Raw genomic sequence first — 13,854 nt, 5'->3', positions numbered from 1 at the left:
ACAAGATTTTAACAATGTCAAGATCAAATGCCTGAGTAACAGGGTATTGTGTGTATGTGTTTGTGTGTGTTTCCAAAATATTTTCAAAATAAAGAAAAACAAGACAAAGCTGTGCAGTTTGTTTCTGTGTAAGTTATGAACAAAATGATTGGAACACAATTGTGATTCTGTGATTCTAAAGGGCACCAGGTGAAATCTTGCCTAGGGCAGCAAATTGGCCAGGGCCGGCCCTGATTGGACGTACGTGCGCTGACGCGAAACACGTCTGGATCCGAACTTTACTTCCGGTTTCGTTTTTTTTATGGACTGACTAGTTGCTAAACTGATCTCTTGAACAAATGCCTCGTCGAAAATAACAAATGTTTTGGTTTCCTAGGTAATCTATGTGTTGTTTTTTTGCTTGTTATATAAATAAACTACGTTTAAAGAACTTTGTTATTTAGCGCAGTTTACCGGAAGTTACGTGCGGACCACGACAGCCACTTGTTTATGTTGTTACTGCTGAAACCGTGTGATTCTGTAATCCTGTTCACACTGTAGATTAATGGCTGGTCATACTAGACTTTTCGTTCCATTTACTTCCATTCATATGTATGTGAATGAGTCAGACCAGAAACACAAGCTTGTGCGACGATATTTCGTATCACGTGGAGCGTTGCGACCAGTAGAAAACCGGTATGTCACTGTGTTATCGTTCCCCCAATGAAAAGCACAACAGACAAAGCCAAAGATCATATGGATGACATTACGATGAAATTCATGCACTTCGTACCTCAAGACAGTAACAGGGAGTGATGCTAGAGATACTTGAATTAGGGAGATATCAACCTTCGGTATTCTACAATTGGAAACCCTGTAACTGTCAGCTTTGCTAGCATGCAGCGCCTTAGCCAATCAATAATGATCAGTGACATGTGTTGCAAGCGTTTTGACTGCCAGTTTCTTTTTACATTTTAAATTTTTTTGCCAGAATTTAAGGTTGCATTTTAACCTGTTCATTAAAAAAATGGCCTCTGGTCTTCTTCCCTGCGTATAGCAGCATTACACGTTTTTATGCTAAGTTTGCAGGCTTCACAAAGGGGCTTTGGTGACGCGCCGGCGTCACAGAGAACTGACGAGTTGATTCATTTAGTTTTGCGCTCAATTTTCAAACATATTCATCTCACTTTACGACTTAAAGGGGTCATATTATGAGATTTTTTAAAGATGTTAAATAAGTATTTCGTATCCCCAGGGTGCGTATGTGAAGTTTTAGCTGAAAATACCCCACAGATAATTTATGCTAACATGTTAAGACTCCCACTTTGTAGGCATAGCAAAAGTATGCCGTTTTTGGGTGTGTCCTTTAAAATGCAAATGAGCTGATGAAATGCAAACATTGATCACAATGATGGTGGTTTGTTGCAATTGAAACTCAATTGTGCGGTCAAATTTTTTTCTCTTTCTCTCAGTGGATGGAGTGGTTGGATAGTGCAGATTAATGGACGGTATTATTGTATTTGGCCTTGCTACCTACATCACAAAACAGGCGAAATCTGAACGACCTATGCTTGGGTTGTTCTTTTTTATGTTTTCTGGTTTGACAGAAGCACTGGGGAAAATTATAGCACTTAAACATAGAAAAAGCCAGATTTTCATGCAATGATTCCTTTAAAGTAGTCTAGAAACTTTGAAAATATTTGTTGAAAATTATTCGACACATTTACGAGTTACAGTTTGATTAAGTGATTTGATTAAGTGTATATAAAGTTCTATATTTTCAAGTGGATTAATATTTTGGTCGACCGTATTCTGGTGTCGTGGGAACGTATACTCTAAAAATTTCTGGGTTATTTTTGACCCATAATGGGTAAATATTGGACAGAACAAAATGACCCAATGTTGGGTTATTGTTATGCAACCATGGTGTATAATAACCCAGCAGTTGGGTTAAAACAACCCAACATTAGGTCAATTTTAACCCAGCATTGTGTTCTGTCTAATATTTACCCATTATGGGTTAAAAATAACCCAGACATTTTTAGAGTGTAGTCATTTGAATTCGTAGACGGCCAAGTTTATCTCACAAAATATTTTAGGAACCTTATGTATTTCACACCGTCAGTGGTGTGTGAGACATTACAAATCTGTGATTATGTTTCAGAGCAGTCTGACCTTTTCACTTTCTCCTCTCTAGAGAACTCTTTGCCAAAAGCATCCACAGTGGAGAACAACGCTGGTTCTCCTACGCACGCCAACAGCACTGGCTCTACTCCAACATCACGAAACGGAGTGACGGCCGAATCATCTGCAAACCCTTCCTCCTCAAAGGAACATGGAGGCCTGCCAATCATAGTGCCCTTAATCCCGCCTCCTCTGATTAAAGCACCAGCCGGTAAGAAACTGAAGCCGCATTTTTTAACGTGTCCCCAAACCCCATAAGAGTATGTTTCGCATTAACAATAATAAATACTACATTTTACATATTTTGCTTTTTAAAAATATCATGTTCAAATGGATTCATATGAATTTATCACGAGATGCCATAGGTTATTACTCAGTCAATATTAAAGATACATCTTTAATTAAATCTCATAAATACAACCTTTGGCAAATATTTTTTTTTTTGTCTGAAATGCTTTTATAACAACGTGCAATAGACAACATTAAAAATCTAAAGTCATTAATGCACCATGCATGCCCCATGAAAGGTCAAAATATTACGTTTCATTTGTTTTGTTTTTAATGTCCTTTTAAAGCCACTGGAGCAATAGGGAAACTGATAAGTTTGCATGACCTTGATTTTATGCATCTCTTTGTAATGGGTGTATCTAAAATAGCCAACCCTATAAAATGTATGTTTAAAGATTTGGCCTATGCTTTTATCCAAATGACTTCCAGTTTTTTTAAAGCAATATGTTTGACATTTAACGCTATATATCAGTCCGTGTGTCCCTGAGAATCAAACCTTTGCACTGCTAAGAGCGACAGACACAATTTAAGTTACTTTAATGTAAATATTTTCTTAATCATAAATGCACTGTAAATATATTGTAGTGATCTCTTGACTAGGTGTCCGCTCTCATTGCTGGATGAGAGTGTGTGTAGCACACGCAGCAGGCCAAAGCTCTGATGTCTAACAGGGTGGCACCATAGTGATGCACATCCATAAACTAGTGTGAAAAGTGTGTGTGGATGTATTTGTGTGTGAATATGTGATGTGGTGAGAAACAGATGGCGTAGACTTGCTAACCACCACGGCAACAGAAGCCAACTGCCACCCCACCTCATCCCCGCCCCTTGCCTGCAGCCCTTTTAAATAATTCATGAGCATGCACATAGTGACAGGGCTTTTGAAGTGCAGGTATGTGGTACCCCACTACTGGATGTTACACAAACATGCATAAACACACACATCTCTCTTAAAGATTGAAGTCAGTGAGGCTGAGAAGCTCTAGTTGGGAAAAACAAACAGGATTGCTATGGTAACCATTTATATTGGGATGTTTGAGGGTTGTAGAGGAACAGAGTATATCTGTTGCTTTTTTCTGGCTGCGGTTTGTTAGATAAACTCAAAACTTTTTGACTCCTTTATTTTTATATCTGGATGAAGCGTGCCGAATCTCATTATCTTTGCAAAAAGGAACACTGTAAATATTTATACGAATGATTGTTTGAAGACCAAATTTGATGTCCCAATACCACCCATTAATACATGTTAAAGTATTTGTTTGGGTTATTTCAAGTATTGAAGTTTTTACGAAATAGGTTGGATTATTTTAGAATATTAGGAATCACGATTCAATTGGTCAAAAGTGTAGCAAAATAATAAAAGATGTTGATGTTCAGAGTTCAACCTATAGAGAGAGAGAGAGAGAGAGAGAGAGAGAGAGAGAGAGAGAGAGAGAGAGAGAGAGAGAGAATATCTAATCAGACATTTTCTCTCCACATTCTCACATTTGTCTGATCATTAAAAAGCTGCTGAAGGGCAGGAGTGTGAGATATCTCTAAGAAATCATTTGACACAAGCAGACACATTAAAAGATATGACACGATGCTCAGACTCTGTTTCGGTTTGGATGTCCTAAAGAATCAACCCTTATAAAAACAACAAAACATCAAAAAGTAAACTAAATTTTTATATTTGAGTTAATTGACTCTACACTCTCAGAAGAAAGGTACAAGAATGTGCAAAAGTTGGCACTGGAGCTGTAACTTTTTAAAAAGTACACTTTTGTACCTAAAAGTTGCAAATTACATGGTTTCTCACAAATCTATATGTACATATATTTCATACATATCTTTACCAAAATGGTACATATTAAGATCTTCTTAAAAGGTAGCGCCCCGGTGACAACTTTTGTACCTTTTATTCTGAGAGTGTATACTGTATATGCTGCACTGTACGTACAGTACATGTTGACCCTAGACGCACAACCCACCCCCATTTCCCAGCACGCACACAAAACCTGACACTAACACTTGCCCGCAAGCATCTGGCTGTTAGTGGAGCATGATGTTAAAGATTTTATATATTTTGACGTGTGCTGCATTAAACTGTAGGCAGATTGACTGATGCACAGAAACATCTTGATGTATCATGACAGGTTTCTCTTAAAGTAATAGTACACCTCAAAATGATAATTCTTATCATTTACTTACCCTTATGCCATCCTAGATTGACAAACAATTAGGCCTAGATTTTATAAAAAAATACCCATCACTTTCTAACAATAATTATTATAGTATTACTCTGCACTAAATTGCAGTGCCGTGGTTGGATAGTGCAGATTAAGGGGCGGTACTATCCCCTTCTGACATCACAGGGGGAGCCAAATTTCAGTGACCTATTTTTTTCAAATGCTTGCAGAGAATGGTTTACCAAAACTAAGTTACTGGGTTGATCTTTTACACATTTTATAGGTTGATAGAAGCACTAGGGACCTAATTATAGCACTTAAACATGAAAAAAGTGTGCTTTTTATGATATGTCCCCTTTAATGATGTATGTTTCTGCTTTGTGGGACATAATATAAAAGGTAATATTAAAGGTAAATAAAGGTTTTTATAAAAAATATTTGTTTGCGTTCAATTGAAAAAATCTGGCATGAGGTTGAGAAAATTATGAGAGGAATTGTGTGTGTGTGTGCACGTGCATTATATACAGGTAGTGTCTGTTGCGTGTTAAAATATTCAGAGAACATTGACAGTGAAAAAGTGTTTTTGGTAGAAATATAAACTGTTTTAAAAAGTTGGAGATGATTCGGCTTACAACGTCACAATCTTTATAAATATAAATTAATGTACAGTATACTGTACATTATATTTATAAATTCTCTCTATTTCAGTGTACATCTGATGTTTGATGTGTTTACATTACAAACATTTGACAGAGATAAACAGATTAAACTTACTTAACGTGATATAATCTCTTTTTCTTCCTCTCTCTCTCTCTCTCTCTCTCTTTCTCTCTCTCTCACGGTCTCAGAGGAGGACACCTCTAATGTTCAGATAATGTGCGCATGGTGTCAGAAGGTGGGAGTGAAGCGTTATTCTCTCAGTATGGGCTCTGAACTGAAGAGTTTCTGTAGTGAGAAATGCTTCGCTGCCTGTCGACGTGCCTACTTCAAACGCAACAAGGTAAAGACCCGCCTAGTCTCAGCCTCCTCCTGTCCCCTCAGCCAATCAGGCTCCTTCTGTCTAACATCACTTTTCTCTTCTGCCTTAACCTTACTGTGTTTCTAAATTCTCTGGCCCCCAAAAATATTAAAAAATATGAAATAATTTCACCTTCTATTTATTCTCATGTGGCAATTCTGGAAAAGTTAATTTTTGTAAATTATTATGCTGCATTTTAGTAATACGTTTTTTTTTTTTTTTTTTTGGTGCATACGTTTGCATAAATGCATACTTTTTTCTTTCACCAATATTTATTTATTAAATATAGTTGGTTCACACAGACCTCCAGATACAAAATGTGTTTTAATAAGACAAGGACCTGTATTATTATTATTTTTTTAAATCTAAAAGCACCTAGACCTTCAGCATTTGTTATGTAGCCATGTGCCCAGGGCATCCATTGAGCGAGTGAGAGAGAGAGAAAGAAAGAAAGAAGGAAAGGGAGAGGCGTTTAGATTTAGATCTCATGCTATCAGAGTGAGACAGCTATTGATTGTGTGTTTTCTTTTCTATCTAAGCTTGGATATGTGAGGAATTGCAGTGTAAGTATATTGTGTTTAGATATCTCCTCTTTTGTGTTAGAGACTCTTTTGTACATTTATTCAAGCACTGATGGCACTCATAACATCATCATGGACACATGCATACACACATACAGACATACATACAGTATCAGTGCTAAGCACTTGCATACATACAAAGAAATACATATTGTATAGTAATGCGCACAGAAACACACACCATCACACAGACACACACAGGAGTCTCATGCATGCATATACACACTCCCACTTGCATGTATGTTTGTTTACAGCCACCCCTTGAGTCAGTGTGTGATGTGTTTGAGAACAAAACGCACAGCATGAAGGGATCAACAAACATGATGTTACCTCGCCAATACACACAAGTAATTGTTCTCGTAAAAAGACTATAGAAACATATGCGGATTCAAAAAACAGCAGTGGCGGCCGCTGACTTCTTTTTCCGAGGCCTCGCGATGCGAAGTTCGTCACAACATGTATGTAGCCCGTCATGTGTGTGGTTCCTTTTTTCAAAATATGTGTTCTGCGCGTCGAGTGATCCTATGTGCATCATGTGTCTTGTCAAAATAAGTGCCTGCTGCAGACGCGTCCAAAGAGTTTATGATAAAAGAGACGCTCGCGTTTGCCAGATACTCGCATAATTGCATGCGTAATCAGAGATTAGTGTTAAGGGAGTGTCTTGCGTGTATTTTGCAAAAACAGGCAAACACAATTGTATAAACCCCATGAAGTGTCTAAAGAGTGATGTAAATGGTAAATGGTGATGATCTTATTTCAAACCGGAAACTGTCTTTTACAACACTGATATCAACAAAAAGCCTTCAACTAGGATGAAGACATCTACAAATTAAAATGTTGCCGTTACCAAAGAACTACTGTATCCCAGTGTCTCTCTTCCATGAGTCACTACAAATGCATTCTGTGATTGTGGTTGCATTGAGGAAATGACAGATTAATTAGCATACAGTAGAACGAAAGACAGAAAAAAAGATAGACAACAGTCAATTAAAATTGCAGAGCAACCTGAAGATAACAAACGCTTCCATACAAATATAGAAACACCATAACAACAAGGGAACATCACGACACCTGTCAAGATCCATTTACTCATCTCCATCAGGTTACAGTTTAACCCAAGCAAAAAATAACAGAATACATTTTGCTAAAAGCTAACGAAACCTATTTTTAGTACAGTAACATTTTTGCATTGATCATTTTTATGACAATTAAGTATAGTTATGTAATTGACCTCCTAATTCAAATCTATTTCTTGTTACTGTAATGCAGTTAAACTTCCAGATAGATTACAGTAATGAGAATGTGGGGGGAATGTGCTTAACAGTCCTAAATATAGGCTTCATTTTCTTTACGCAAAACATAGTTTATTTTTTCTTTAAATTTTCGGGTTAGAATGTGATCCGGATGTGTTTTGTAGCCCAAGTATTGGTTTACTGTAACCTGCTGTCTAATTTTCATAGTCTGTGTTTTTCATTAAAGTAGATTTCAGCTTGAAGATCGTATTTTCATCGTTTATTTATTCAAGTATAATATGTCGGCAGTATAGCATGGTCTGATATGGAGATGTGGTCAGAGTAGTCTGTGATTATTATGGTGTAAATTATGAGGTGGTTTTGGTGGGTTTATAGACTACAGTGATGCTGAAGAGATCCATCTGTGCAATGCCAAGTGGAATTCTGTCGGGAACATGTTCATTTAATACCTGTTTTCCTAGCTCCTTTGACAATTTCACTGGCATTCCTCCATCACTGCGACTCCGCCTTAAATTCCATAATTTATAAGAAGGGGGTTTAACTACATTACGCTAAAAGAATTTATTAACATTTCCTCTTTGTTGTCGTGAACACCAGGTCAACTGCAGATGCGTGTGTACAAGCTGAAATTATTTGCGAGAAAACATGTTTTATATCCCCTCAAGCATACAAAAATGTAAAAAATCTGCCAAAATATTTGGCTACAGATTTTTTAGGGGTGTAGGGGTATAAAATACAATTTTCAGACCCTTGTGTGTAAAATAAAACTTCGGGAGGGGCTGTGTGTCTGGTTGCTGTGGCAGCAGTCTGGTGTTACTGCAGTAAACACCTGCAGGTGCTACATTTGCAGAATACAGTAAACGCATACCCACACACCGTACCATAAGTAAGTGTGACCATTTTAGGTTGTAAAAAGTCCTAACAGCAGTTTCTGTAGGTGTTTACAACTCCTGTCCATTAATGGTGTGTGTAAGAATAACACATTGTTTTTTGGGACATCTCACAGACACACAAATAGTATTGTTATGTTTTAATTGTGGGCTCACTTTACAGTGTCCAAATATTCACGTGTGTGGGTGCGTTGTGTGTGTTTAGGGGCTGAGCTGATGAATTTTGACAAGATATTTTTAACCTCATGAAACTTTAGTGTAACTAAATATTGGAATAGGGAGAAGCGTGCCCATATATGGTGATTTTTTTCTGGGCTGAAGTGAACAGGCTTGTGTGTGTGTGTGTGCTGAACAAAGCTGAATGAGTGGAAAGTTACATCTCTTGGTTACACTGAAATTTCACACACACGCACATATAGAGACAATGTAAGAAGTCATAGCGTCAGCTAGGGCCGGGCCTTATGACAAATATTACATATATTAATATAATTGTGCTGAGGATATTTAATTACAGAATACTGTGAATATTGTTGATATGAATGATGATTAATATGCCAAAGATGCCATCAGTACTCTATCAGAAAAATTGTCCAGATAAAATAAAATATGTAGGCAAGCTGTGACTGTGGTTGGATCCTTTCAAAATGTTTTGCAGACAAAGAGATCATATTAGTACCTCAAAGATACATTAAGTACAAACATTTATTTTTGTAAAATCTGTAAATATATATATATATATATATATATATATTTTTTTTTTTTTTTTTTTTTTTTAAATCATTTATATTCACGCTTTTGAAGAAAAACTTGTATGTAAACATAACAGGTTTGAAAACATTAAAGGAGACATTTCACAAGACTTTTTAAAAATGTCAAATAGATCTTTGGTTTCCCCAGAGTACGTATGTAAAGTTTAGATAAATACCCAGCAGATAATTTATTATAGCATGTTGAAATTGCCACTTTGTAGGTGTGAGCAAAAACGTGCCATTTTGGGTGTGCCCTTTTAAATGCAAATTAGTTGATTTCTTCACTAAATGGCAGTGCTGTGGTTGGATAGTGCAGATTAAGGGGCGGTATTATCCCCTTCCAGGGACGGACTGGGGCTAAAAAACAGCCCTGGACTTTTTCCCAAATAGGCCCATCATCCGGCCATTCGCCCCTAGCCGTGCGCAACAGACACAAGGATGTCCTGATACTATGCCACAATACTGTCAGACTATTAGACAAGGATATTTAATATTTTGTCCATGTCATATTAAACTTTGATGTACAATAAGGCTGTGAAATAATGAAAATAGCTAGACCTATTAATTTTGTCTGTACAGCTTTCACAAACAACCACCAGGTCTTTGCCAATTGCACAATACTAAACACAAATATGAAAGACAAGGAAAAACTGCACTCTGATGGAAGACAGACAGAAAGTGCAAGCTAGGATTTTTTGGTTAAACTAATATTTTGTCAATTATTTAGCCCCCTTTCTTATTAGCACGTTTAGAGTGGTTGCAATGCATGCCTGATATTTACCCATTTAATACAATACCTTAGTCTTCATTGTAGCAGAAAATGTGAGCTCACTACAACCTCTCATATACAATAAAGTCAATGAAAGAAATGAAAACCAATGCAATATGATGAATGTTCACCCACAGACTGTTTTTAAACGGGGTTGGATAAATATTTTTTGCTTTGATGTGTGTGATTTTGGTTAGATGACAGTTGTAGGTTACAGTTTGACAAGAGTTTACAGTTTGACAAAAGCAAAATGTTTTGTTTTATTGCGACTGTATACAAATATAAGCAAACACTGCCGTTTGAATTATTTCCCATATGAACAAAATGACAGAGTATGTATTGTTTTTATGTTTCCACTGTTCAATCGCGCCCACGCCTCTCTCTCACACACACGCGCGTGCGCACACACTCACATCACGTCTTTCTCTAACACTAGTTGCGCATTACGTTAATTTTCACGCGAGTTTAATTTATTTTTATATCGTGTATATCATATTATAATGTCACGTGTTCTGCTACTACTGGCACTTAGCTCTTGCTGATGTGAAGTTAACTCGGTCTGTCCCTCATCATGACCAGGCTGTGGATGCTCAGGCTCGCAAACATTGACGCTGGAGAATTCCGGGAATCCGTGGACCAATCACGGCTAGTAGGCCAACTCTTCTTCCTTGTTTTTTTACACGTAGCAGCATATAAGTGATCGTATTAGTGCCTCTGCTGTTGGCTGTTCATATTGCGTTATTAGACTTTTTTTGCCATCGGCCGGGCGACGGCCCTCCGTCGAACGGCCGTTCTGGACTTTTCCAGAACGCACAGATTGCCAATCCGTCCCTGCCCCCTTCTGACATCACATGGGGAGACAAATTTCAATTACCTATTTTTTACATGCTTGCAGAGAATGGTTTACCAAAGCTTATTTAATAGGTTGATCTTTTTCATATTTTCTAGGTTGATAGAGGCAATGGAGACCCCATTTTAGCACTTAAACATGGAAAAGTCAGATTTTCATGTCCCCTTTAAAATCACATATATTTTTTTAACTGCAAACGTACTTATAATTTTATATTTTATACATACTTTTACATTTTATACTTAAATTTATATAAACTTTTATATTTTTGCCAGGAAAAAATATATATGTTAATATATGAAGGTTAAAACTAAATATATTAAAAATTTTCACAAAATATATTTTGCATATATTTAAAACACATTTTTGGCCAATAAAGTGCTTTTTTTGCCGTATGGGAACAGCTGGGGTGCATATTTTGATAATTTTTTCTAACAGTTTAGGCAATTTCACAAGTAGTGCAAAATTTAAATGATCACAGGTGTGGAAAAAGACACAGGAGTGGATGATGAATTGTCCCCAGAAAGAATGCACAATATGTTATATACGGATGGTTTGGTTTTTAGAAACTAAACAGATACCAAACAAAATGCTATCACATGGCCTTGCATGGCTTTTTGCTTAAGTATATAAATATAATACCAGTTATTCAGAATGATTATAGTACCCTTGTATTATCATGCAATATCATCACTGTAGACTTTATTACTGTGATCAAAATGAATCATTGTTAAAATACTACAATCTGAACACTAGAACGAAATATGTGTGTGTGTGTGACAGAAAACGAGACTTGTCATCTCAATGCAGACAGCTGGGCTAAACAGGCTACATCATTTTAAGCAGCAACCAGGTGGACTCACAGACTCAGGGCCGCTGCTGGCCAAATGGATGCCCTTGTACTGTGGTGCCACTTTCAGTTACAAAAACCCCAACAAAATCACACAACTATATTATGTGTGAGAATAGAACTTTATTAAAATGCTATTGTTATCATTTAATCTATAGTTGTATTTTTACATCAACACAATTTTAACAAATATTATTAATATATATTTCTGCATCTGTAGTATGGACTTCAGTGTTGGATCCTAAAGAAAGAATGTGTCAAAGTTATGGACATTGTGCTGGTCAAGTAGTCGACTCTCCATACTGATTCTAAACTACAACCAACAACTGAATTTAATTTTGTACTGCTTAATCTAATGTGACAAATTTAAATCAGGTGCATGAGTTGGTATTGTCAGCAGCCAAAGCAATACATTTTCACAGGTTCGTGAACTGAAAGTAATACACAGGATTTATTTTGGACTTTTCTTTTCCATTTGTAGATGGAGCGCTGTCTTCCCGACATAGCTGTCCATCAATTGTGACGCGTGTTACCGTGCAAACGGATGGCGTATGGCATGAAAGTATCACGAGAGCAGAATGCTCAGCATGCTTTATAATCACTCTTACTGTACTTTGATGTTTTTCGCGGATCGATCTGCGCAACACCATTAAACACACATTTGTTCATCTGTAGTTTGGTGTCGGTGGCGTGGCAGACGTGGGGATAGCGCCAGTGTTTCGAATTGTGGGAGGCTGGGGTGGTCCCGGACCACCTATAAAGCACAAAAATATAAATTAGGGGTGTCCCCTGTTTTTTATAAAATGTAAAATACTACATGAATTTAAAATATTCATGCTGCATTGCCACAAAGTTATACTGTCCATTATTTGTCCCAATTTCGCAATTAACGAATCCAAAGGATTCTGTCTGAAATAAATGTAAACTCTTAAGTGCGCCTTACGATGTTTTATATAGAAGTTGACAGATAGGATTGGGTTAGTTTTGGCTTTAATGTTTTTTCTCAAACTATACCACAACAAAGGTTAGTGTGTTTCGATTTATATTTAAAAAGAATGAAACGTTTATTTTCTTTCTGAGCAACCAAGATGGTGCCCCTCGGAGAAGTTGGTGCTCTACGCAAACTGCATACTCTGCGTATAGGGAGCAATGGTACTGAGTTACAGACTTCATACATATCATTGTACTTCATATAAGAACATAAAAACAGAATGAAACAGCATAAGATGAAATTCTCCAATCAAGAGAGAGGAAGAAAAGATGAGTGTTGACTGAGTGGCCATATGCTATTTGTGTGTGTATTGATGTTTATTGATATGTCGGCGTGTCAGTGTTCAGGGAAGTGTTCAGATGTGCAGACAGCTCAGAAAAAGAGAACAAAATGAATTTTGACACAGTGTGTGTGCTGATGTTATAGAGTATTTTGATGCGTCACCATTCAAAGTGATGTCAGATAGCTCAAAGAAAAAGAGAATAAAACAGAACAGATTAAATCTTATTAGACTTTTCTATCCACAAGTGTGTACTGTAGTTTACCTAGTTAAACATTACATAAATTAGCACATCACAATGTGTCAGATGTTTGAGACGTTGTAACACTCCAAAATGTTACATTTGATTACAGTGTAAAAATCTGACGGAGTGAAAATGATATGCCAGGTAATAGTACAGTGTTGATTTATATACACACACAACTCAATAATAATACATGCATATCAAATGAGAGCTGTTTATTCATTCATAACTGCACCTATAACCAGTAACTTAGTTACTGCAGGCCTGACAAATGTTTAGCTTATATATATTCATATTTTATAGTGAACATCGACATTGCTTCAATGTCTCTGAAACTCTTTAAGCATCTCTTTGTGTGTGTTACTTGGAAGCTATTGGGCCTTTGCTTCTTCAGGTCTTGTTGCCATGGCGTTGTGACTCATGGTGCAGGGTGATTATTTCATAGCTGCTAGCCAACAGAACAAAAAAAAAACACACAAAATACTCACTCAGACACACACGCAAACACACACTTACAGATTAGTGGCACTTTAAGTAGCCTGTCAGAGCAGTGAAAGATGCTGACAGACAGGGGCGTCAATTGGGTATGGCAGGAATTGGCGGCTACCATACCTTGGCTGCCTGTTCAGTTGAATGCAGAATTACATTTTATTGCAGGATCAGAGTAATATTTCAGCTGAGGGTTTATTTACACTAGTGCAAATAGTGTCCCGGCAAATGCTATTTAGACTAGATCGGCTCACTGATGTCTGGTTGGACC

General features: G+C 36.9%; 1 protein-coding gene across 4 annotated transcripts in view; it reads left to right on the top strand.

The window, feature by feature from the left end:
* Window positions 1–13,854, top strand: part of sobpa (sine oculis binding protein homolog (Drosophila) a) — a 37,157-nt gene that overhangs the window by 10,292 nt on the left and 13,011 nt on the right. For 2 of the 4 annotated variants that reach the window (XM_065296483.2, XM_065296481.2), the window contains exons 4-6: window positions 2,177–2,374; window positions 5,468–5,619; window positions 6,177–6,200. In XM_065296483.2, coding sequence (XP_065152555.1) covers window positions 2,177–2,374; window positions 5,468–5,619; window positions 6,177–6,200 — 374 coding nt within the window. The remainder of the gene's footprint in view (window positions 1–2,176; window positions 2,375–5,467; window positions 5,620–6,176; window positions 6,201–13,854) is intronic. The other 2 variants (XM_065296484.2, XM_065296482.2) reach the window with 1 other exon arrangement.

This window comes from Paramisgurnus dabryanus, chromosome 20 (assembly GCF_030506205.2).
Source record: "Paramisgurnus dabryanus chromosome 20, PD_genome_1.1, whole genome shotgun sequence".
NCBI classification, from domain to species: domain Eukaryota; kingdom Metazoa; phylum Chordata; class Actinopteri; order Cypriniformes; family Cobitidae; genus Paramisgurnus; species Paramisgurnus dabryanus.
The sequence above is the reverse complement of the archived record's forward strand: the minus strand, read 5'-3'. Positions and strand labels throughout refer to the sequence as shown.